At 43.3% G+C, this 25,399-nt stretch overlaps 2 protein-coding genes across 2 annotated transcripts; one reads left to right on the forward strand and one right to left on the reverse strand.

The window, feature by feature from the left end:
• Positions 1-341: 341 nt before the first annotated feature.
• Positions 342-20,384, reverse strand: lamb1b (laminin, beta 1b). The gene is made up of 33 exons (XM_026326553.2): positions 20,236-20,384; positions 19,698-19,870; positions 17,849-17,984; positions 16,496-16,569; positions 15,523-15,711; positions 15,350-15,413; positions 14,405-14,607; positions 14,132-14,252; positions 13,846-14,034; positions 13,243-13,419; positions 12,545-12,657; positions 12,382-12,461; positions 11,821-11,956; positions 11,583-11,741; positions 10,932-11,065; positions 10,664-10,784; positions 10,018-10,204; positions 9,522-9,665; positions 9,201-9,432; positions 8,761-8,924; positions 8,371-8,595; positions 7,959-8,176; positions 6,823-6,919; positions 4,591-4,960; positions 4,329-4,513; positions 3,764-4,005; positions 3,369-3,575; positions 3,139-3,283; positions 2,686-2,893; positions 1,916-2,057; positions 1,547-1,723; positions 1,305-1,464; positions 342-967 (listed from the first exon to the last, which is right to left on the reverse strand). Exons 1-33 carry the CDS (start codon positions 20,267-20,269, stop codon positions 831-833), a joined length of 5,343 nt encoding a protein of 1,780 aa, XP_026182338.1. The 5' UTR covers positions 20,270-20,384; the 3' UTR covers positions 342-830.
• An 879-nt stretch (positions 20,385-21,263) lies between these two features.
• Positions 21,264-25,121, forward strand: ssbp1 (single-stranded DNA binding protein 1). The gene is made up of 7 exons (XM_026327474.1): positions 21,264-21,315; positions 21,674-21,720; positions 21,971-22,028; positions 22,184-22,324; positions 22,672-22,759; positions 23,523-23,611; positions 23,703-25,121. Exons 2-7 carry the CDS (start codon positions 21,697-21,699, stop codon positions 23,744-23,746), a joined length of 444 nt encoding a protein of 147 aa, XP_026183259.1. The 5' UTR covers positions 21,264-21,315; positions 21,674-21,696; the 3' UTR covers positions 23,747-25,121.
• Positions 25,122-25,399: the final 278 nt, after the last annotated feature.

A 25,399-nucleotide genomic window follows, 5' to 3' on the forward strand; every position in this document is an offset into this window, starting at 1 on the left:
ATCTTTTGTATGGATTAATTTTATTTGATGGAGCTTGATCTATTTTAATGGGGATAAATATTCTTTTGAATGCTGAACAATGCAAATAAAATATGTTTCTTTGTTATTGTTTACTGGTGTTCTCATCTTTCTTTGAGTTTAACATGCATTAGTACCTTGGTGTGTGTTTGGAGGACTTTGTTCTAATGTGTTTTGGCCTTTTTGCTTATAATACCAGTAACAAGTTCAACTTTTAAGACAGTCCTGTAGTTTTTTTAAAATGCTGGTCAATATTCATAATCTTTATTGTTCTCATGACAAATGTGTGTGAAGGAAATGGTCAAAAAACTAAACCTGCAGAATTGTGGTATTACATGTTTTATTATCATAGATGAATGAGAAAGGTGTAATATTTGTTCATGAGGACAGCACCATTCATGAAAGCCTTTTGGTCCAGACAGTTTTTCATATCTTGGGGTTTATTAATTGAATATAAAACTTTAATATTTCTATCAAAAAGGTTCAGTCATACATTTAAATACACAGACTGCTGGAGCTTATGCAGATACATGTTTTTTTTTATTCCCTACATTGAGGTCACATTGGCTTTTAGTGGTTTCCTGTGGGGCTTTAATACTTAAATGGTCTTTGGCAGCTTTACAGTTTGGTCCACTGTTAACATACTTTTGGGTGTTAAGTTGCTGGTTCGCACACAGTCAAAACATTTGGAACTGACAGTGTTAAAGGTTTTACAGTGTTTCCTCCTAGAATCATAAAATACTGAGGGGATTAGGACCCAGGACACGTGAGAACAGTGAAGAGTTTAAGGTGCTGGAGCACCCAGGTGAGCATCACAGACAGGTGCTGTACAGTGTCATCTTGTGGCTCATCTCCTCCAGGATCTGACGCACAGTTTGCTCCAGCTCAGCCAGTTCTGCAGCTTTGGCCTCCAGGATGTCCTGGTTGACCTTGTATGAGCTCTCCAGTTCTGAAACACAGGGCAGCAGCACGTCACTTAGTGTGTCTGGGCTTAAATATGAAATATATTTATCATTTTATTTATATTTACTTTCTGTAAAGTGCTTGGGTCAACTTGCTTCTAATGTCATGTGAGAAATTTAATCAGAAAGAATTTTCCAGTACCGGTAGTAAACTAGCAGCTTGAATTCTTAAATTTGGACCAATGAAGTTCTGACATTATTTTATTTTTTTGGACCTCACCGTTTCTCTATTATTACAGAAAATGGAAAAAATAAAATAAGACAGTATGAAAAAACATAACGTTAAAGAAATGAAAAACAAACCAATGTAATATTTATGGTCACCTCCGAGTCTCTGCAGCTTGCTCTTGCTCTGGTCGATCAGCTCTATGGCCTCCTGCTTTAGTTCGTCAGCTCTCCTCCTCGCCTCCAGCACCACCTCCCCTTTATCCTCCATCAGCTCCTCCACCTGTTCCATTTTATCCTTCACCTCCTCGTCAAACTCCTACAGAAGAAATGTACTTTTCAGAAACAGACGGGCCTTCAACTGAGGGTTCATTCAGAAAGGACAGATGTGTGTGTGGGACCTGCTGGGCCTCCTCTGCCTCCAGTCTGGCCTGGTCAGTGATCCAGTCGATCATCTCCACCTTCTGCTTCACCTCCAGGTTGTTCTGTCTCAGCAGCCCGACCTCCTTCTCCAGCTGAAGCAGACGACCCGTGGTGTTCCCGAGCTTCAGCTCCGCCATGGCCGTCTCCGACTCCACCTGGCCCACGCAGACAAGATAATGGGAAACTAGTGTATCATAAATAAATACATCAGTTAAAAACCAAACTAAATGGAGTTGACCCACCCGTCTGTCTGCCATTAAAAACTGTCGTTAAAAATTAGTAAATAGAATAAAGAATGAATGAATGAAACTGATTCTTTGTTCGACCATATCGTCACATGGACTCACAGAGATCACCAGGTCCAGGGTGCCTTTAGTGTTGTTTTGGGCCAGCTGGATGGCGTCCATAGCGACAGTCTGAGCACGCTCAGTCTCGTCCAGGGCGGCCTTCACTACTTCTGCCGTCTCCTTTATGTTGGACGCCTGCTCACTGACAGACAGACAAATGTCAAACACGTTAATTTATAGCAACATAACTTTGCTGATGAATGAATAACCAATATTTGCAGTGAATTAAAGGTGTACATGGGCTTTCATGGAAAGAGGTGCAAGTGCGAAGTGTTAGATTTAGATTTAAATATTGTACTGGAGATTCTGTTTAGTTTTCTGTTTGACCACAAGATGGAGCCAAGATAAGAAAAGCAAACAGCAGCAGGTGACACAGATGAGGCATTGATTACTGAGTGAGGGATTATCCAGTGGGCTGTGTTTCGTGATGTTTGAAATTTTATTTCAAAAGGTTTTCTAGTGGTTCTTCCTGTTTGTCCCCTGATGCAGGCGTAAGCTGAAACATAGGCTTTGATTCAACATCATGAGTCAGACTGTGTGAGGTCCATGATATTAAAAGGTCAGTTCACCCAAACCATCTTCTCTGTTGTCTGTTCTGTGGATTGGAACAGGTTATTAGATGGCGAAGCACAGCACAGTGGTGTGTAATGCTCTAAGACGGTATTTTACTCTGGAGAACCACTGTTCAGTGTTTGGAGGCACCTCTAGTGTATTATTTTCTAACTTGCTGTTTACTGTGTACTGTTTACCAGCCTAACTGTGTGCGTTACCTGGCGGCCTTTGCCTCCTTCAGCAGCGTCTCTGCAGCCTGGATGTCCGTGGCGCTCTGACTCAGTATGGTCTCCACGCTGGTCAGAGTGCCCACCTTGTCCCTGATCTCACTCGTCAACTCCTGCAGCTTCTCCGGTGAAGTCGGCATCTCCAGAGCCAGCACTTCGTTGGCCACTGCCTCGATAATGGACACATCGGCTTTGTCGTCTGGATTACAAGAAACAAAATGAAATAATACATATATACCATGGTTCTTTTGGCTTTCTTCATCAGAATTAATGTAAAGGTTTAGGCACTTTCATGTAATCAGATATCAGATCAGTTGTCCTCTGATGGAAGTTTGCCTGCAGCCATTTTATCTTAAGCATTAACCCTGAGCTGCCATGAAACTATCATTGATCCTGAGAAGTAAAATGATGCCTTTGTTGAACCTAGTTAAGAAATGCACTCACTGCTGAGGAGGTCTCGTATCTCTTTGATGAGGTTGCGGAGCTGCTCGTTGCTCTGCTCCACTCTCTCTTTGCTCTGGTTGGATTTCATCAGCACCTCCTGAGCGTTCGCCTTGGCCTCCTTCGCACGGCCGCTGGCTTCCCAAACCTGAAGCAAAATCAGTGATTTACTTACATCTATCTTGACGTTTTATACAATAGTTGTTAAAGAAGAAAAAAAAAAGACCACTTACCATCCTGGAGAGCTTGTCCACCTCCTGCATAGCTGCTAGGATCTCTTTGTCGAAGTCTTTGGCTGATTTGAGAGCAGTCTCGGAGGTCGTGACTAGGCCTTTACATCCTTCTCCTCCACACTTAGGTGCTCCATCCTCACCAACGCAACCCAACCCACCGCAGGGGGAGGCAGCGCAGCCGTCACCTTCAGCTGCAGCACCACACGTCTGCAGAGAAAGAAAAAGCAAAAAGCGATGATTATCAACATGCAGCTTAAGGTTGGAGTCTTATTTTTAACAAATACATTGTCAACAATGTTCAGAGTCATTGTTATCTCTCTTTTTAAGAGATAATTCAGAAAATATAATATTTTTGTTGTGGTTTTTAGCAGGATGTAGTTTCTAGTTGTTCTCACCTTCTCACTAAGTGGTGCCAGGTCAAATTTATCCAGCTCGTTGGACAGTTTGTCCAGTTTCTGGGAGTTTCTTTGGTGCTTGCGGTCAAACTCCTTCTGACTGCTGCTCAGTTTGTCCTCTGTGGATTTCCGTACTGTGGCTGACTGTGCCACTGTGCTACTGGGATCACTGGTGGAGGCATTGGCATGGAGCTCAGCCATCACAGACTGTTGGTGCGCTGTTGAAATGGTGTCCATGGCACCTGAACACACACACACACTTATTGAAATGAATAAATAAACAGTGACTGTGTCCTGCTTTAAGTGTTTTACAGGTGAAATGTTGGTAAGAATGAGTGAAATATTTCCTGACAAACAGCTGTGTTAAAGTAAGCTAGTGTAAACAATGCACAAAGTCACTTGCTTCATGAACATAGGGTGTTTGTTCTCCTATATAAAACCAGTAAAACCTGGTTGGCTGCTGTAGAGATGGTGAGAACAAGATAATTAGGAAGCAATATGCTGATGACATCCTTGTTTCTTTTTTAGTTATAGGATTAAAAAACACAGGAATCTGGATTCTCACCCTGAAAGTTGGAATTCTTGGCATCGTACACCTGCTGTTTGAGCTCCTGGATGCTCAGCTCCAGCTGTTTAGCCTCATCGGTCAGTGCGTCCAAGTTTGCACTGGTGATGTTGGCGTCACTATGAAGAAGACTCAAGGTCTCCTCTGTTGTGTTCAGCTTTCCATCCAGGTAGGACATCAAACCACTGAGGAAACAATGACACAGTGATGAATTACAATGAAAAGGTGTTTGTGTTATGCTGTGTTATGTTTGTGTACGTACGTAATCTGGTGCATCAGGTCCTGTATCAGCTCCAGCTTCATCCCTGCAGGGTTGCTCTCTAATATTTCTCTGACAGCCTTGGTGTTTCTCTCCAGGCTGCTTAGTAGGTCTTTATAGGGCTTTGTCACCCCAGTGGTCTGGAGGTCTGTCACTTTAGCCTCCAGATGTCGAGTTTGATTTATCAGTTCAGCCACCACAGTGTCCCAGGACGCGAAGCACTGGTGGCAGGATTCGCAGTCGGGGAACTCACCGTGGTAACCTCTTGCACACTTGTCACACCGTAGGCCAGCCATCCCCTCCAAACAGGTACACTGACCTGTGGCACGATGGCACTGCTCGCTGGAGATTCCCCGAGGGTCACAATCACAAGCTGGAAACACACAGAGAGGAAAGTCAGGGGAAAACTCAGGAATATTCAAGCAAATCCATAAATGGACATTCACCATCACTAAAACAGTAATGTCTGGGCTGCCAAACCAAAGCTATAAGCTAGAATCTACTAAAATGTTCCTTAAAGCTGAGAACTGAAGAATTAGTAATGAATGTCTTTCACTTTATCAATATGAGCAGCACCTTATGGATCATGTTGTAATTTGGTTCAGGTTAATATAATAATATGTCCTTAGAACCACATTAGGGTTATGTGAGTTAGGTGTTTATGGGCTGGTGCCAACTAAGAGCCAATAACACTCATCTAGTTTGGTCTTTTTAATTCACATCGTGCACTTTAAGATGTCGACAAGACAAATGTTTTAACCCCAAACACGTGATGTGTCCATAAGAACAACCAAAGCAGCTTCATTATCGATAGTCTTGGAGTCACACATTCTCCTCCACATTTCTCACTGAGGCTGTCACTGTGTTCACAGTTCCCATGAATTAGTACATTAGTGTATCATCTGTGCTGATGAAGAGAGCTCCAGCTGCTTTAACAGCTAAAGGGGCCTTGGGGAATAACATGGGAATACTTCAGGATTCCTGAATCCTCTGGGTCTTGGGAATTCTGGGGACCATCTGGTTCTCGTGAGCAGGGGAACACTGGGTCATTTCCAGATCCCCCCCCTCTGCTCCCCTCGCTTCCTTTTCTCGTTTCTACACCCTCATTCTTTCTCTGACAGTGAGGCAGTTATTTCTGCAGATGGACAGCAATATGTTGGATTAGCAGTAAAACCTTTTGGGATCAGATCATCTGAGCCAACACACTGATTCACTGCTGCTGACATGTAACCGCTGTATAACAAACCCGACTTATTGCAAAGCCACTTCGCTCTCACCGCCAGTACGTTTCATCTTACATAACGAGGAGCACTCAGACAAAAACACATACAAAAAGAGCTGAAAACCACGGAAAAGCAACTCAAGGCTGAGACTTCCATCCTGTAGATTCCCACGATATCTGAACCCACCGGATGGGGAAAACAGATCTGAGGAGTTTAAGAGGAAATATAAACACAGGAACAGAGTGCAGACAGGGAGTATTCAGCCAGTGTTCTGGCTCTGCACAGTGGATTTAAATGAAACGGTGACAATGAGCTGTGAAACAGGCTGTTTACAACCATATTGGGTGAACCTTGTATGACTCATGTCCTAACACTGGTGTGTTCTTGGCTGGCTGTCTTTTACCTGACCTCCGTCAAACTGTTACTGTCTCACCCACTAAAGACCAGACTGAAGGCAGAAGAAAGGTGGCTGCAGTCCAGGCTCAGCAGAACATCCCCAAGAAAATTAATCCATTATAAATAACAGATTGTTTGGTCATTGTTGGCCACTTGGGGGCAGCAGAATAAAGCTAAAAGTTCTTACTTTCTAAGTTAATATGGTGAAGTTAGCTGGTTATCTGCAGTTTGTTTAAACATCCAGGAGTTAAGGAACAATTCTAGCTTTTATTTAGTCATGTTTGTGGCCACTTAGCAGAACATAAGTCCAGTGTTCACTCTTCTCTTAGATCCACTTTGGTCACCACCAACTCTGAGACAACTTTCTAAGAAACTTTTTAGCGTTTCACAAGTTTGTTTGTGTGCTGGTGGCAGTGGGGAGGTACAGGCACAGTGGGGTTATTAGCATTTTAGCCTTTAGAGTGTTTGATCATTTTCATGTGTGTGTGGTTTGGTTTAGTAAGTGGGCTCTCTGTGCTGTATGTTGATACTGAGTCAGAACTGCAGTAATTGGTACTGGACTCGTGACATTTTCTGGTGCTTTGTTAGTTTATTGGTGCTGGTGAGGATGACCTACCGTGACATTTAACTTCTGGATCCCCCCAGAAGAGCTCTTTGCACTCTCGACATGTCCTACCACCAAAACCAGGTTTACACATGCACTGTCCTGTGACCTACAACAGAACACAACAGGTCGGCAATATGTTGTCAGACAGTAGGTGTAAGGGTGAGACAATAGGACATGGTGCAGTTTGTGCCTGAAACTGTTAAATTCTAGACTTTGTTGTACATTTTGTGGCTTTTCTTTCACATGCACACACAATGGACCTTTGTAGTTTGATTAAACTCGCTCCTCTTAGCGAAATGTGTGTTCAGTTATCCCACAGTGTATTCTGAGACTTCCTTCCTCTGATGGAGAGCAGCCAGTAAACACAGAAACCCAAATATTTGTGTGTGTTGGTGCACACTCTTCTGTTCTCTATATGTGTGTGTGCACACATGCAGAAAAAAAAACTGAGAGAAGCAAAGCCCAAACAGCTGGAGTCCATATATTAAAAAAATGACACAGACACAGGCCTCTGTGATTAAATGGGTTGGTCACAGTGACTTCATGTCGCCTGCTGCTTCTCTCAGTGAGAACTGTTTGGAGAATTTCCTCACGGTGTAAGGAAAAGTCTGCCAACAGCATTGCATTGAGAGAGTGGAGTCAGTGGTGCATCGCTGGGATTACGTTCAGATATACATCATATTCATGGAGGGCAGGCAGGAGCAGCTGCTGCTGCTAATGCAGGTTTTATGACAATGCAGCTGGGTTTCCTTTCTGTCAGTTGCATTTCTGAAAATGTTTGTATATTTTTTTTTTAAAAGAAAGTTTGACAAAAACATTAACATTTTCTTCAGTTTCTGAATTTGTGTTTGTTATTCTTGGATTTATCCAAGTTCAGAGAAGAGAGTGTCCTTGTTGTTTTCAGGGATTTCTCAGATGAGGTCGCTCCCTTTCTACTTGGTTGCAATGTCAGTTTTATTAATCACATCATCCTTAATGTGTCCATGCAAACCTGGAGGAAATATCTTCGTGTTTTTGTGAAATTTATAATGTAAAATGTGAGTGTTAAAGGTATATCCCACCAAATTATAGCAACCATTTCATGTTTCCAATCTTCAGCAGCACCGTTGATTACGGTTTGGTTTTCATCCCAGTGTCTGACTCACCTCATTGCAGGAGGATCCAAAGGAGTGGACGGGGTCGCAGTCACAGCGCTGGCAGCCCGTCCCACTGGAGATGTTCCACGTATCAGCAGTGCAGCGCTCGCAGTTCTGCCCGATGACATTGGGCTGGCAGGGACACTGGCCTGTGCGCTGATCACACTGGCAGTCGTCAGGAGATGAACAGGCCTGAGGTACCGTGCCCACTGAGTAACACATGCACTCTGGAGACAGCAAGAAACAGGCTTCAGCTTCAATTTAAGATCATTTGTACATTGTCTGTATTAAAAACAGAAGAGTGAATTAACCCACAGGAAATGTTCAGGACATATGTACAGAATCAAACATGCTGACTCATATACAGGTGTACCCCGTACCTACAGTAAGTATGTAGTGTCACGTTAGCGGCTGTACTCACTCCTGCAGCTCTGTGTGGCAGCGTTGCCGTAATAACCCAGTTTGCAGTGCTGGCACCGGAAGCCCTCGGTGTGGTGCAGGCACCTGAGGCAGGATCCTGTCTGTGCGTCGCAGGACCCCGGGTCGTGCATGTCGATGTTGTTGTTACACTGACAGGGCAGGCAGCGCCCGCCAGGCACCAGAGGGTTCCCGAAGTAACCGGCGGCACACTGATCACACCTGGCACCTGGCGAGGGAAGCAGGAGATAAATCAACTGACGTGACAAAAACCAAAGGAGAATAGACTTCAATCTTTTTTTTTTTTAGAAAACAGACACAGACAGAAATTGTTTCTGATGAGTGTGTGTGTGTGTGTGTGTGTGTGTGTGAGTGAGTGTGTGAGTGTTTGAACCTTTGTATCCCGGGCTGCACACACACACCAGCTGGTTAGTGTTGGCCAGATGGTAACAGCTGTCAGCAAACTGGCGTCCACTCCGCGGTCCGTCGGGGCACATGCAGGGGCGACAGTGGCTACCTGAATCCAACTCTGCATCGCCGTGGTAACCATCCAGACACCTGGAAATTGACGGGGAGGTGAGAAATTCCTGAGGGATTAGTGGATCCCCTGACATGATCCTCTTGATTTCTTTCTGGGCATGTCTGTGTTGACTAGAAAAAGCTGTGCCTGAACCTGGAAGCATTTTAATATGCTGCTAAAAATCAAAACATTTAGCCTAAAATTTTGGTCTTTACAAACCAACTTAGAACTAAAACAATATTTCATCTCTGGTGTTTTCAGAACCTTAACATTGAGTTGGTTGATTTGCACCAGGCATCATCATGATGCTGTACCTATCACAGTGGTGTCCGGTGGTGAAGTCTCTGCAGCCCTGACACTCTCCAGTCTGAGGGTGGCAGTGGTCGCTGTGGCCGTTACAGTGGCACGGTCGGCACTGAGGGAAACCCCAGTATCCCGACATGCAGTGGGAACACTGGCGCCCTGAGATCCCTGGGAAACACTCGCACTGACCGGTCACCTCGTGGCAGAAGGCGCTGACTGAGCCCCGAGGGTCACATTCACAAGCTGGGTATGAAATTAGGATTATAGATTGATCTAAATATAAGATCATTCCCAGTGAGCATCAAACCACTGCAGCCTCCTCCAACACTCACGTCTGCAGCCGGAGGGGCTGAACAGGAACGTAGCCGGGGAACAATGTTCACAGTTCCTGCCAACGACGTTGGGTCGACACTGACACTGACCTCCGCTGGACTCACACACGGTGCTGAGTGAACCCTGAGGATCACACTGGCATGCTGGGAAATCAGAAGAGGCAGGGAGAAGTGAAGATTTATGGGACTGTTTTGTCACGAATAACTACAAAGCATGTGGATTTAGATCACAAAGACATCTTTTAAAAATATACTCAAAGGTATAATAGAAGATTATAGCCAACTATATTATAGCCAAGTGTTTTGGGAAATGGTGAAGAACATATTCATCAAGTCCTAGATGGTGACAGAAAAAAACTGCTTCACTTTTATAATTTCTTGTCCTCAGTATTAATACACTAAAAGGTTCATAGTACACGTATTTTATTATATATTCAACTTTTTCAACTGATAAATGATATTTTTGTCAAAGAAGAAATACTTAAGACTTATGTACCCAGAGCTCCTTTGTGCAGCAGAGCAGAGACGCTGAAGATGTAGCTGTTACAGATGTCGGTCATGGGGGTTTTGACGACGTTCTGGCTGCTCTCCAGACACCGGTAGCGCTGGAACGTATCCCACGCTCCATCACCGTCGATCCCATGGAACATGTCCAGCTCCCTGACCCGGGGGATCAGCACCAGCTGGAGAGGCGGAGGAGGAGAGATGATGAAAACCGTAATGAAAACATAGGAGGACATATTTCAGGCATCCAGGGGTCCAGAAGTAAAAGTCCTGTTCACTGACAGGTTGAATCATTAGTGGAAAAGCTGCTTTAGGAACGATGTCCCTCTGGAAACAGTCTAATGTATTGCACAAACTATGCACATAGAAGAAATGAGAGAAATCATTTACAGCTCTCAAAGAGCAGGTTGAGAAGAAATGCCAGTGATCACTACGGTGTGCTGAAACTTTGGGTTTTAATTTAATGAAACCTGTTCAGTTTATTTACAGCCACTGCTGCATAAAATTAGCAGTGCTCATGGATTCTGAAACACTTACAGAACTGACAGTATCAACATTTTATGTAGGATGAAACTGGTGCGTGAGGCCCGATGGGTGGAAGCAGCTGATAAGGAGTTTTAAATGTAAATTCAACGTACGGAGTCGATGAGTGTGTACGGGCTCTGGATGTGACTGACTGACGAGTAGAAAGGCAGACTGAGGCGGACCGTGTAGTTGAACCCTCTCTCGAAACACACCGGGGTCACCAGCAACACGTGTCTGCAGCACAACAGAGAGTCAGCAAGTGGACTGAATGTGTTGCTGGAGACGCACACACACACACACACACACACACACACACACACACACACACACACACACACACACACACACACACACACACACACACACAGAGCAACATGTTACCTGGACCCAGGTGGAAGAGAGACGAACTGCTCGTCCCCACTCTGGATGGAGTTGCTGCAGTGGCTGGAGTAGTCTGGAGGGCTGTGGACGGGGCGCTGCACACTGATACTCACCTTCTCCCACTGCTCTGGCAGCTGCCAACACCACAGATGTGTTAAGCATACAGCATAAGCATCTGTAGCATTTCCACTCTGTGTTTTTTAATAAATCTTTTTAAAAGCTAACACATGTTCCTGAGGTCTTCTGTTGTAGTACATGAAACTGTACCACTGGACAATGACATTTTAAAATCTTATCCTGTACACCAAGATATAACAGTTCTGCTGTTAGCACCGTGAGCCATTAACATGTTTCTGTTTTCACAGATTCTATTTATTATAATAGTGGTGCCTTTAAAATATGGACAGGAAAACTAAAATATCACGGACACTAAAGTTTTGTACAGTTTTATCTAATTGTTATATGCTCCGGACAGGCGTGTGTGTGTGTGTGTGTGTGTGTGTGTGTGTGTGTGTGTGTGTGTGTGTGTGTGTGTGTGTGTGTGTGTGTGTGTGTGTGTGTGTGTGTGTGTGTGTGTGTGTGTGTGTGTGTGTGTGTGTGTGTGTGTGTGTGTGTGTGTGTGTGTGTGTGTGTGTGTGTGTGTGTGTGTACATGTGGTTCATAGCGAATAAGGATGTCATAGTCCATGGACTCTGGGATGTTATTGATAATGAACTCTAAGTAGGCTCCTTCTGGTACATTAACAAAGCCCAAACCGGTCCATGTGGGACTACGACCCAGCGGGTAAGGCCTCGCTACCAGCGTCACACCCTGGCACAAAGACAGGCAGATGTAGTTCAAACATCTGTAAATGCACTACTGGAGAGGTGGTACATTTTAACACGCTCACAGGTCCACGCTTGGCGTCCTCAGCCTCGTAGGTGTAGTGATCCAGAGCAATAAAGTAGAAACCAGACTCGACCTGATCACAGCGTCGCCCAAACATGTGCTCCCTGCACACACACTGTCCTGAGTGAGTGTCACAGCTGTGGGGCAGAGAGATGTAGATATTATACAATAAATCTGCCAGTGTCTACAGACTGACTTGTTTCTGCTGAGTGTATCTAATAAACGGATCATTCTGTGGAGCTGTAGATAAAATAACTTTGTAATCGTATCGACAGAAAAATAAATGAATAAAACTGCAGCTGTGCTTTGTCAATGGTGACATTTAAAATGAGTGAGGATAGAGGAGATTATGGGAGCTGCTAACATGAGCTGCTAATGTGTATTTATGCTTGTAAACTACAAAGAACATCAGGAAATAACCTCATAAATCTCATTATGTTCAGATGTGGCAGATAAAGAGCAGATGCTTCTCTTCTGAAAAGTAAAGTGGTTGATATTTAAAGCGTGATGGAGCTGCAGCTCTGTGGCCTTTTGACACAACAGATTTTGTCTTTACACTTACTTATTATCGACAGCCCCACCGTGGTCACAGTCACATGGTCTGCAGCCGTCCATGTCGTGGGACAGACCCCAATGCTGCGGCTGCGGGGGAAACAACAGAGAACAGACGTTTGTGACTTATAGAAAGAGGGAAACGTGTCCACACTGTCAGTTTGGATCCGTACCAGACACTGATCGCAGTTGAGTCCGTCGACGAAGCGTTTGCAAAAGCACCTTCCTGTGTCTGAATCACAGGAGCTTCCTCCAGGCAGAGTGCCCAGCGGGTTACAGGTACAAGCTGCCAAAACACAACGAAACAATGAAGCAACACATTCAGCTGTGTCTGTATATTTATACTGGGTTTGTGTCTGTGATGAAGCTTTAGTGCAAAGGCCTCTGGGAAAAGGCACTTTCAATCAAAGCTCTTACAAAAAGCTTTCTCATTGAATTTTTCCTTTTTGAATTAAGGCAGAAATTAGATGAGCTCTGGCTAAAAAATACTTTTTAAAGCAAAAATGTAAACATTTGTTGAGGCCAGGAACCTAAATGTGTTTTTTGGTGTCACATTATAGTAAATGTTTTATCTTTAGGTTGTTGGAAGTTATGAGTTATTGATTTCTGATGTTTAAGAACTAAACTCTAATGAAAATAAGTTGCAACCCTATTGTTGTTGTATTAAAGGGTTTTCTTAAGGCTTTTTAAGGAGTAATGTGTTTCATAGTGAGGGGAACTATCCATAAACCTTATTACATTATGACAGAACAGAGATCTGGGATAAATGTAGAAGAAATGTACAATATGGCTTTCATGTGAACTGAGACGTTCCACCAACAATACAAATTAGAAGTGTACAGGCCTCATTTGCAGTCTAAGTGTGACCTACACAGGCAGCCGTCAGGCCCCTGTCCCAGCCCGTAGTGGCCCTGTCTGCAGTGGTCGCAGCGCTCGCCCTCCACATTAGCTTTGCACCGACACTGGCCTGAGATCAGCCCGGCCATCACGTGGGTCCTCGAGTCACACAGGCCGCCCTGCAGAGACCCGGCCGGGTCGCAGTTACAGGCTGCGGAGACAATAACAGTGACTTCAGGTCATGGTCACATAATTATGTAAGTATGTTTAACCTTAGCAGAGGAAAAACCTTTTGTGGGTAAATCTCATGGAAATGTTTTATCCTCTGGGGATCATGCAGTGCAAAATGAGCGGCCTCTGGTCAGCAAATCTCAATCTTGTGAAATAAAGTGACGATTGGATAAAGCCATAAAAGAACATGTGTTACAGGGACATTACAGGTCAGTTATTAGTGAGCAGCACAGAGCAGTTTGTAATTTAAAGGACAAGTCTTTGTGTTTTTCACTTCAAAGGTTTCAACATGACTGAGGCGTGCAGCTCCAGATGTTTGTCAAAGGAAGACCCGGAGAGAAACAAGACACCGACATGTATCTGACTGCAGGAGCAGTGGGACCCTCAGGGGTCAGAGGTTACGTACGTTCACAGACGTTGGGGTCCCTCAGGTCTCTGTTGGGGTGCTGGTAGAAGAAAGGTGCACACTGCTCGCACTGTCGACCCACCGTGTTGTGCTGACAGTCCTCGCACACGCCTCCGCTCACGTTGCCGGTCGTCATGTACACGGCCAGGTCGAAGTGACACGAGGTGGCGTGGTGGTTACACTCACACTCTGAGACAGAAGGGAATCAAAGCATTTGTCAAATTTCTCCTTTAGGAGCGAAGAGACGAGAGAAAAGACAACAACTGATTTATGTCTGGGTTCTTACTCTTGCAGGCGTGAGCGTTTTGGCCCTCTGCAGGTCTCCAAGGCAAATCGTGGTAAAAGTCTTGACAGCGCTCACAGTTCAGTCCCTCTGTGTTGTGATTACACGCACAGCGGCCGTGGACCTGGACACACACACGGAATTAAACTAAATTAACACTGTTTGGATCATCAAAGAGCAACATATACCAGATTCAGGTAATCTTGAGAATGAACTTCCTGTTTTCTCCTCTACATTGCTTTCTTTTATCCTATTGGCTGAGAGTGTTGGGTGTACCATGCCCTCTGCTCCCGTCGGTGCTCCTTGGATGGGGGCGCACTCCGAGGCGTGACCATAGCAGAAGCAGTTTCCACGGACAACCATGTCGTAGATGGCGTAGTAGTACTTCTCCGTCACCTCTTCGCGGGGGTCGAGCACGTTGTCTCCCAGCGTGTGCAGCTTCAAGAAGTTCACTCGGAGGTTAGTGATCTTCAGCATGTCTGCAAAGGTGATACATCACATCCTTTAACAGCTTTGTTTACCCTGAGCAGAATCAGAGTGTTTAGGACTCAGCATGTATTTATCTGTAAATCTACACACGATGCAGCAAGTTACTGAAACGCTCTCGCTGAGTTTCAGCTGTGCAGGATGCTGCTGCTGTTCCTCACACACCCACAGCATTCACCACATACTTAACACGAGGCCTCTTCATGTGAGCGTGTCTCGGACTGGATGTAGGTGAGTTTACAGAGGCCGAGTCGCTTCCACATGTGAAATTCCTTCCATTACACTTCCTGTGTGACCCCTGACGCCTGCGGCTCTGTTCCTGGAAGCTGCTTTTTACTACAGACGGTTAAAAGCTACTGAACTTATTTCCACTGCTGTTACATATTAATTGCCTCGGGATTTTTTTTTTAGAATTCAGATTCAAGCTATACAAGATGATTAACACGATCAGATAACAGATGAAAAAAATCCATCAGTTACAAATGTATATTTTTCTTTTTTTTTTGATGTGAATTATAATTGATCTCTCACTTTTCTCATTATTTTCCCTGCTCTAACTTCAAATATGTCATGTAATAATCCACCTAAATCAGTCTGCAGAGAAAAGACCACTGCTCCTCCTCCAATAGATGTAACTGTGATGGGGGGCGGGTGGTAAATATCATTGCTTCATTAAAAGAGGCCAAAATAATCGTTTAAAGCTGCCAAAGAAACGTATTTATTGGTGCAGCTTACTTTGAATCCTCAGGCTGTAGGGGTCCACAATTTCAAAGGTAGGGTCCAGCACCCGAAATATCACCTAAAAAAGAAAAACTAGAGAGAATCATGTTTATATCCCACTTACTGATCCAGACACTGCTGTCAGTGGAGAACTGGGAAATAAATAAGTAAATAACTGAACCACTCACCTCCCCCTCGGTGGACGGTTCGATGTCTGAGTAACGGGAGTCGCAGATGATTTCGTCCACTTTGACCATGGGACCAGAGGACACGCCGGGGAAGGACGACTTGCAGTCGTAGGCAAAATATCTATAAACCTGCCACGTCTTCCCAAAGTCCATAGAGCGCTCGATGATCATGGAAGCTGGACGAAACGTCTGTCACCAGAAAAAATCACTGATCACTGTGACGACTCACTGCATGATTATTAAAGCTCTCTGATTGGATGATTGGATGTCGCTATGCAATAACATCATGTTATTTGAATAAGTGAAGCAAAGCAGGGATGGATCCAAGCATGTTTATTATAACTAATGAATTATTTTATTCATTATTATCTTAAATGTGTTTCTTTGTGATCCCCAAACTCCAGTTAGTTTCTTAGGACTTTTCCATTATGAAAGAAAACTCTCCTGTATCTTCTTGTCTTCCTTTTCCTGTAATCCTCCTTTTTTGAAGCTTTCCCTTTTAATTTTTCCTTAAAATGTTCCAGTAATTACTCATTTATCTGATTATCATCTTCCACATGTCTTAAAATGATCAACAACTTTTTAAATTTAGAGAATGTTAATTTGATTTTCTAGACTCCCTCACTGGTTAATACTGAGTACTAAGAGTAAATAGAAAATGGTGATGTTGCTGTAGAGGTGGTGAACACTGAACCTTCCTGTCTTCTACTGGATCTGAAAACAGGAGGGGACAGGATGCATGTTGCATGTGTGTTGTCACTGCTATGTCAGTGAGGGGTGTGAGTCCAGCTGGCCACCAGCACAGCCAACCAGTTTGTTAACACTGTCCCTCCTCCTTCGCTTCCCACCGCTCTCCAGGGACCACTATGATTTTCCACACTCCTCAACCCCAGCTGTTCAATGCTGTGTTATCTCCATGTTGTGGGTGTGGGAGTATATATGTATGTGTGTGTGTGTTTTAGAGAGCAGGCACCTTGAAGGTCATGATAAGGTGTGTGAAATGAAACTCAGCCTCCAGGTCCAGCTGGATGGTCACATTCTCCACACCTACAGATCAAACACCAATTATCAATTAAAGACGTATGATTTGCTTCCATTCCTAAAGATTCAGTATGAAAACTGTCAGCAGGCTCCAGATGTTTTTTCTTTTACACACTCAGTTTGTGCAGCCAAGGCAGCTGGGTTTCTGGGAACACCCAGGTATAAAGAGAATCATTTTAAGCTTTGGTTCTGGATTGTGTTACGGCAGATATTTGTAATTCCTTCACTAATCTGTGTGTAATGTCTCTGCTAACAAACAGCTAGGAAGCACCTGTTGTTCCGTCCAGTCAGAAGCAACGTTTATCAGCATCATCTGTGTGTGTGCGCGTTAGCACGCCGATCCTTGCATTGATCCAGCAAATACCTGGAGGAATCTGGGTGTTTCTCTCACTTCTCTCAGAGATTTTTACATTTTACTCGCTATGATTCTTAACAACATTTTCAACTGTGTGATGCTTTGGGTTGAACATTCTGGGCACCATCTTGGGCCAAACCAGCTCAGATGCCTAGATGGGACTGGAGGACTAGAGCAGGGTAGTTAGGTCATCCCAAGCAAAGGGGCTGAGTGTCTGCAGCCATCTGCAGTGCTGGCTGACGTTTCCTCCGTGACTCACACCTTTAACAGTTTCCCACCATTTAGAGGGAACAGTGTGTGCATGTATGGCCCAGATGTTGGAGCAAAGTTAGCAGGATAGTCTGCATGGGAACCTGCTGTAATGTGATTCCAATTAAAGATATTTGCAAGGGGGGTGTGTTCTTCCGGAACAGATGAGGTTACTTAATCCCGGAAAAGTTCCTCCACTGGAAAAGCACTAAAAGTATTTAAGCTTCATTTACTTCTCAGATTGTGTCAGACATTTATATTTTCCAGGACCTCATCCATCATCATAAAAGTCACATTTAAGCACAGAAACATCTATATGTGAAGAATATATATAATTTATATTCTCGCTGGAGAGTTTTATGCTGATGTCTAAATGTCTAAATTCTAAATTTCAAGCAGTGGAGTCTTTGAAACAGCCACAGTGTCATTATACACTTGGTTATTTCCCATCTTTAAGTGTTGTGTCTGTTCAGATGACAACACATCTGTTTCTCATCTGCACATCTGTTCTCCTGAGCACACCTGCAAGCCCCGCCTCTTGTGATTGGCTGCAGCGAGAGGCTTTGCGATGTCCTGTCTAGTTATTACTGAACTTGATTTTCCCGTGAGATCAGTTTCAGTTCTCTTCTGAACTACACAGCTACATTTCTTTCTTTCTCACACGTGTTTTCTGCCTCTCACCGTTCTCCGACTGCCACCAGGTCTTCAGGCGGTTGGGGGCGAAGGTGGTGACCACGTTCTCGATGGTGTGGCTGACAGGGTTGCTGTCCTCGTCGTACATCTCTCTGGAGTCGCAGATGAAACATTTCTTGTCCTCCTGATGGACAGAGTTAGCATGGAAAGGCTTAAAGGATCACTTCACTCAAACTGTAAATAAAACCTTTCCTCATTAGCTTCTCATGGTGTCTTTACCCCAGTACACTGTTCATTTAAAATAAAATCCCAGTTATTTCTTTGGTGGAAAGTTGTTCCACTGTCAGTAGGAATACTCTGATGGATGATGTATACCTGCTTGATTGCCTTTACAAATAATAATTATTCACATTACTGATTAAGCTGGAGATGATTATTTCTTATTAATTGATTCATCATTGAGTTTTGTTAGAAAAAATAATGATTTCTGGATTAATAATGGAAATATGCCATGAACTGCACAGCTTTGTTCATGATTGTTTTGGTCAATATGTCCATGTGTGATGTTTGTCTTGTTATGACGCGATGCCTTTATATAATATAGTCTCAGGTCTCTCGTGCAAAACAGACCTGGATCTGATGCTGAGTGAATAAAGCTACACAAACACAAGTGAGTAAGCTGGTTTGAAGTGTCCACATACTTTTGTCCATGTAGTAGTTTAAGAGAAAACAAAGTAGGAAAATTGATTTCATATGTTCAATATACATCACATCTGGCTGTTTAATAATGTCTTCAGTGCCTGTGTCAACAGCAGGGCCCCGCCTGCACAGCAGATAGTTTGGCATGTACAACACACACACACACACACACACATTCGTACGTCTCACAATATCTCAGCATGTGAATAAACAAAATGAGTTTCTCAATTTCACTGAGCCCAGCCAACTGTGTCTGTGTTGAAATGTGATGAGAGTTTTCAGAAGTGGCTCCACTTAACAGCGTTTGGAGATAAAGTCTGCTGCTTGAGTCTAACTTCCTCCCTCCTCCTCAGCTGCATCTCATACTTGAGGACTGTGCTCATCCTCAGAAAGGCCATGATCGGACTCACGCACGCACACACACACACACACACACACACACACAACTCACCAAAGGGGGTTTGTTAAAAAGAGAATATCCCCTACCTCGCCCCCGGTTCACATGCACACAGGGCAGGGATTGTGAGGCAAACAGTGGTTTTATTGTGAAGGGGAATGTCTGAACTCCCACTCAACATGACAGCGAGCAGATACTGTACATGTGCTTGCTCCCACACACACACACACACACACACACACACACACACACACACACACAATTTAATCCCAGTAGTTCCTCGTTCATGTCTTGGTTTATCACTGAACAGCTGAAATCCAGCTGATGTAGAGGGTTGATGTCATTATCTTAGACCTACCAGTGCAAACTATTAACTGTAATGGGGCAGAGATAAGTCCCAGCTTCATTCATTCAGCCACATCACAGACAAACTGGCCCTTTTCTCTTCATCAGAGATAAATCACCACAGTAAAAAGGCCACATTCAAGGCCGGCAGTGAATTCTGTAACAAACTAACCCACTTTCTGTTATCTGCAGATATTTGTTTCTGCAAGTTCCTCCACATATTGCAGTAATTAGGCTGCACCAAACTGTACCTGATGTATTAGAAGCTTCAGCAGGGTTTTCAACATAGCTAAGTCATTCTGAGTCTTTTGGTTTTACAAAGGTTTGTATTTGCAATGAAGGCTGATTTTATTACACACACACAAACAAATCTGATGCCAACAAGTGATGAGAACTGCAGTGACGCCCAGTGCGTTTATTCTGTGGTCCAGGTTGCAGCAGCGGCTGTTTTCTTACCTCCAGATGTCCGACGATGCAGAAGCGGTGCGGCTGCTCCAGGCCGCAGGTGGAAGAGACGGTGAGTTTGTGCGCTCGGCCGATCAGCAGGTCACCTGTGGCGGGGTAGCAGCTGCCCTTGATGCAAATATCCGCCGACTCTGGCACCAGTGACCGGACAGGACCCCAGAGAGCTGCGGGGAGGAAAGGTGCTGTCATGACGCCAGACGCACAGACCTCACGGTGAAGATACAGGTACAGGATGTTTTCAGTCCAGATCCAGCTTGGCCTTACAGCCTGTTCACTTCAATTAAAACTGAGGTTGTGTACATTTCATGGCAAAGTGGAATTAGAGAGTTTAGCTTTCACACTTTCCCACAACAGCTTTACTTTACAAACTTTTTGGAACAGTTTAATTTCTGGGAAAACGCAGGGAAACTAATAGTTTTCTTCCTTGTGTTGGTGCTGGACGGGGAGCAGATATTTTGGCAGCTACAGAGGATGAAGCTGACAGCAGATTTCATATAAACACATTTATAGAGTAAAAGCTTCAACTCACCCAAAGCTGATAAAAAGTGGATTATGAGGGACATCTCCAACCGCGCAGCATTGACAGCTTGTCGAAGATGGTGACGCTCCTATAAACCAGAGGGAGTGTGTTGATGTGTTTATACTGTAAAGTCAGACGGAGTTTTTTGTAGAAAGTCCGTATCAGACCAACCAACTCCACCCCGCTCTACGGAGGGCGCACCCTCATGGCTGAAACAAACCTAACAGACTCTTTCCTAATGAAGACCGGGCTGCAGCCTGTTTGCTGTGTTCTCATTAAATCCACATTTCCATTTACAAATACAAAACATGCTGTATAAAAGCTTTTTATTTAATATGCGTGGATAATACTGCACATTTGTCGTGTATTGTGGTGTATTACTATCATTTCACAGCACATAGTATGCTATATTTTATTTGCCTCTGTTCTGTTTTTGCTTTTTATTTGATTTTTATTATAATGTAAGCCCGTTTTATTAAGTTATTTTGTATATTACAATCCTATACAACTTTTGTAAGTCGAGTAATGTGCTTTAGTTGTCTATCGGCCCAGCTCTAATCTCATTATCTATTAAATTAACAGAAAGCACGGAGAAGATGAATATGAACCCTGCGTCTTCATTATGTTAAAAACATTTTTCTTTAAATTCTGTCCCAAATATGCCTGTAATAGTAAATGTCCTCCTTAGTGGAGACGTTTCACCACCTGGTGGCCGTTTGTGGAAGCTAAGGATATTACCAGAGAACTAATCAACTTTCTGTCAATAAAATACATCAGCAAATTTCAAGTAAAACTCTGTGGGATTTTTTTTTTTCATCATACAACTTTAGATTTTTTTTAATACCAAAACACAACAGATACAAAGGTCGTAAACTCCTATAACGACACGATTTTAAAAAGGGTCTGGAATGAGACATTATTGAAAATATTTAATTAACATTTATTATTTTCAACAGTTAAAAAACAGACTCGTAATGTTTTACATATAAATTACAAAGTGGAACGGTAGCGACAACGCTCCGGCAGAGCGTCGGAGCTCTGTTAGGGACGGACCGGAAATAGTGCGAGGTTACCGAAGTCTTGCACCTGGTGAGTTTTGAACGAGCTTTTTCTTATTTTACCTGTCGGCGCATTTCGACTCTGATTTTTACCAACACGCTGCTGTTTCTTTGCTGTTCAGCTGCTGCTGCTTTCAAACCAAACTGCGTTGGGAAAAGTGTTGATTTTAGGGATTTGTCTGCACCAGACCGCCATGTGACAACCGCAATTTCACCAGACTCCATTCAAAAAACCGCTAATTTTACTGCCGCTGTGATTAAACAAAACGTTGAAGATATAAATTGGATGAACACGTTTTAGACGCATTTCTGAGTTTGTGTTACTTTGTCTGCCTTGACGTTATAGTGATGTGCACAGGCTCGATTCTTTCTGTGTTTGTGTTGCTCAGGTCAGTTCATCTACACAGAGAAGATGTGGCGAAGTGCCTCAGCACAGGTGAGAAGAAAATGATTAACACTGGACCAGATTTATTTTATTTTCGTTTATAAACACATTCATTTATAAACACATGGTCAGTAGTTTTGGTTTTTAAGTTAATTTGGTTTCGTTTATCACATTTGTTGATGTCCTCAGAATAAACAGGTTAAATAATCAGTTGGTTTGAGAAAACTCTCTAAATGTCTTTGACTTTGACACTGTGAAGTCAGTCTGTCTGAGAAATGTGGTGAACGTCTGTTTCCTTCAGATCTTCAGACAGATGGTGAGATACAGCAGCACAGACACCAGCCTCATCCTGGAGAGATGTAAGTGAAGTTTCTGTTTAAACATTCACACCAAAACTTTTCTTTCCATGTCTTAACTACATGTCTTCATTCTTCTTGTGACATATTGTGTATATTTCAGGGCACACATGAGGTAGTTGTGACTAATAACACTAATGTACGTGTCTTTCCCCCAGCGATAAACCGCGTACAGCTCCTGGGTCGGGTTGGTCAGGATCCTGTGATGAGACAAGTGGAGGGTCGTAACCCTGTCACCATCTTCTCATTAGCAACCAATGAGATGTGGCGCTCCGGAGAAGGAGAGATGAGCACAACAGGTACGATGTGACGGGACAGAGAAACAGTCAATCTCATGAGACACTTTTTGTTAGATTTGTTCAAGTAAACTCTGTGAGCTCGACGTGAAAATACTGTTTTAAAAAGCACAAAACAGATTGTTGTTGTTGGATTTGAGTGTTTGCTGTCAAATAAGCTGATTCTGATGTAACAAGTAGTTTCTCCTGTAGAAGTTCACAGATGTTAGTGTTTTTCAGTTGCTAACTCTAAAGGTTGTTTTACAGTCATATCATGACTCATGCTGTGAAATGGCATCATTAGCATTTTGACTGCGCAGGTTTGTTGTGTAGCTGGAGCTGATTTATATCCTGCTGGTTTCTGACTGCAGGCGACATCAGTCAGAAGACGACATGGCATCGTGTGTCGGTGTTCAAACCTGGTCTGAGAGACGTGGCCTACCAGTACGTCAAGAAAGGGTAGGTCTCCCTGCTCCCTGCACCAGCAGAGGATCAGTGCATGCTGCACTTTGTGTTTTTCACCAGAGGCAGGAGGTGTGGCAGAGGGGAGGGGGGACCAGTGTCCCCAGACAGATCTGAACCGGGAACCACGCAATTCTGTGGTTTGTCATGGAAAATGTACATTACAGCTTCTCCACACCCTGTAGGCTGAACACATTTATTTCCCTTCATAAATAGCAGCCGCTGTGGTCAAATGAAATTCCTGTGGAGACATGTCCAAGACTGAACATTCATAAAAAATTCCTCAAACCACTCTGGCATCAAAATCCATGTCTCTGCTGCCACATGTGTCCTGGGAATGGATCTGCATATTTTCAACACTCTAATCAGTTTTAGTGCTGCAGAAACACTCAGTCAGTTCACATATGGGCAGAAGTTTATTCTGCAACAATGCTGATGATCAATTCATAGATTTGTCATTTCCTTTACTGAAAAAGATGGAAACTCACGAAACATTTGGTGAAGTATCATTTAAAACATCACATCCACAGGTAACGTGTGTTGCATCTTAATAATATAAAGCTGTGAACTGACAGTGCAGGTTATGATCATATAGAAGTTTCGAAAACGGCACTAAAGAGTTTGATGTCAAAATCCCACTGAAGTTACACAACAGACAGAAAGTAGTGAATGCATGGCTGTAAAAGTAAAACTGGCACCTTTTAGATTCCAGCAGTGACAGAAGATCTTTTGTGACTGATCCAGATTCTGTTTTCTGCAGATCCAGGATTCTAGTAGAGGGGAAACTGGACTATGGGGAGTATGTAGACAAGAACCAAGTCAGACGTCAGGCCACCACCATCATCGCAGGTCAGAAAATACACAGGTACACTCATACTTTTGTTTTCTGCATGACTTAAAAAAATAAAAAAAAACACCCAATACTCTCTCATGTCCCCAGACAACATCGTCTTCCTGAGCGACAACGTGCGAGACAGAACCTGAAGGACTTTCCTCTGTGACTCCATCCAGCAACAAGACAACTTCTTTTTCTATTTCCTTGTTCCTACATAAAATAAAACTGAGGACCTGAATCTCACCAAGTAAAGGGAACTAATTGACCCGGCAAAGAGGGGACACAATAGGCTGTGACACACTGACCTGTTTGACTGTGGTGCCTCCTGCTGGTGGAAAAGAGGTTTTCAGGCATCCAGAGAAACAAAGAGCCCACTCTTCCAGTGAATATATATACATAGAGATTATGCTTTTGATAGTGTCAGGTGTCTATCACTGTTACACACACACACCTCAGTCTTTTTGTGTCTAAGTTTTATCTGTGAGAAAACTGTTGGAAGTAAAGTTTTAAGGGATGAAATTCTCTACAAATCATTCACCCAGTTCCACTCAACATATTTCTCATGAATCACAACCCAGAGTTTCTAGACTCAGGGTTTAAAATGTTGTAGCTTTGTTAAGAGCAGCTTAGTACTAGTATTGAAGATCATAGATGAACATTATTGTAGTTTTTTTTCCTATTGCATCAGTTTTTTGGAGGAGAAGGTTGTGAATCGACAGTTTCAACCTGTTGGCCCAGGGCCCAAATTTCAGAAAACAAATTAGTTCAACAAGCAAATTATTAGTTTTTAGTTGCAACTTTCTATTTGTTGTTTTGTGGAGTTTAGTTTGATTATAGAAGAAAGCTGTGAGTAAAACATGAGTTTCACCCGGTTTCTGTTTTTACTGGCCACACTGTCGACTTCAGAAGAGGTTAAACACTCGGTGTGTGTGTGTATATGATGAGGTTGACCTTTTTTGTCATGCAGCTCCAGTTTTGGCCTTTTTGAGCACAAAGACTCATTAAACCTTCAAAAATCTGACCTTCTAGAGACATGATGTTTGTTAATGAGTATTTTCAGCTCGTGTCATGTCCCAGTTTGACTTGTCTCTGTGGCAAATGTCAGCTGTCTTTCTTGCACTTCTCTAAATGCAAATCTGTTGTTCGACTGGAGAGAAAAGTACAGATCACTGAAACTCGAAAGCGTAAAACAAAAATAAGAATAGCATCTGAATTTAGGGGAGGCACCTGTTTTGAATTTCACTTGTCTTGCTTTTTGTTTTCTGGTTTAAGTCCCTTAATTCAGCATCATTACTGCATTTTCATATTTTAGATCTGTTCTTGTTTTCTGCCCTTGTCACTCCTCAGCTGTGACCACACTTACCTGCTTTCTCTTTCCTTCCTGAACAATAACTTGCAGCCAATAGCTCATTTATTTGTTCTGGTTTCTATAATATACCTGATTTCCAACATATATCTCAGCTTTATATTTGTGTTTGATTCCTACAGTTGTATGATTAAACCTCACAGTGTTTTCTATGGTCACTTATGAAGCTCTTTATTGTTGGAGGAAAAGCCACAGGAACAAACTTAGAAATATTTTTAAAAACATCAGTGAATTAAGTAAAAACTTAAAGAAGTGTGTTTTAGACAAGTACCCGCTGAGGATAAACAAGTATCTCAGTTTTTATTTGATTGGCCGCACGTTTACATTGCTGGACGGTGATTGGCTGTTTCTGTGGCAGTGGGGCGGGGCTTAAGTCGAAGGTATTCTTGGCTTAAACTGATTGGTCGCAAGAATTCTCGACGTGTTTGTTGATTGG

This window comes from Mastacembelus armatus, chromosome 23 (genome assembly GCF_900324485.2).
Source record: "Mastacembelus armatus chromosome 23, fMasArm1.2, whole genome shotgun sequence".
In the NCBI taxonomy this organism is placed as follows: domain Eukaryota; kingdom Metazoa; phylum Chordata; class Actinopteri; order Synbranchiformes; family Mastacembelidae; genus Mastacembelus; species Mastacembelus armatus.

Excerpts from the sequence above, each read along its gene's own strand:
- lamb1b (XM_026326553.2), bottom strand. The coding sequence starts at position 20,269 with ATGTCCCTCATAATCCACTTTTTATCAGCTTTGG. Across the intron at positions 15,414-15,522 it reads AACCGTCCACCGAGGGGGAG|GTGATATTTCGGGTGCTGGA; the intron begins GTGAGTGGTTCA and ends TTTCTTTTTTAG. Across the intron at positions 9,666-10,017 it reads GCTGCACAAAGGAGCTCTGG|CATGCCAGTGTGATCCTCAG; the intron begins GTACATAAGTCT and ends CTGATTTCCCAG.
- ssbp1 (XM_026327474.1), top strand. The coding sequence starts at position 21,697 with ATGTGGCGAAGTGCCTCAGCACAG. Across the intron at positions 22,760-23,522 it reads TACCAGTACGTCAAGAAAGG|ATCCAGGATTCTAGTAGAGG; the intron begins GTAGGTCTCCCT and ends TGTTTTCTGCAG. Across the intron at positions 23,612-23,702 it reads GGCCACCACCATCATCGCAG|ACAACATCGTCTTCCTGAGC; the intron begins GTCAGAAAATAC and ends TCATGTCCCCAG.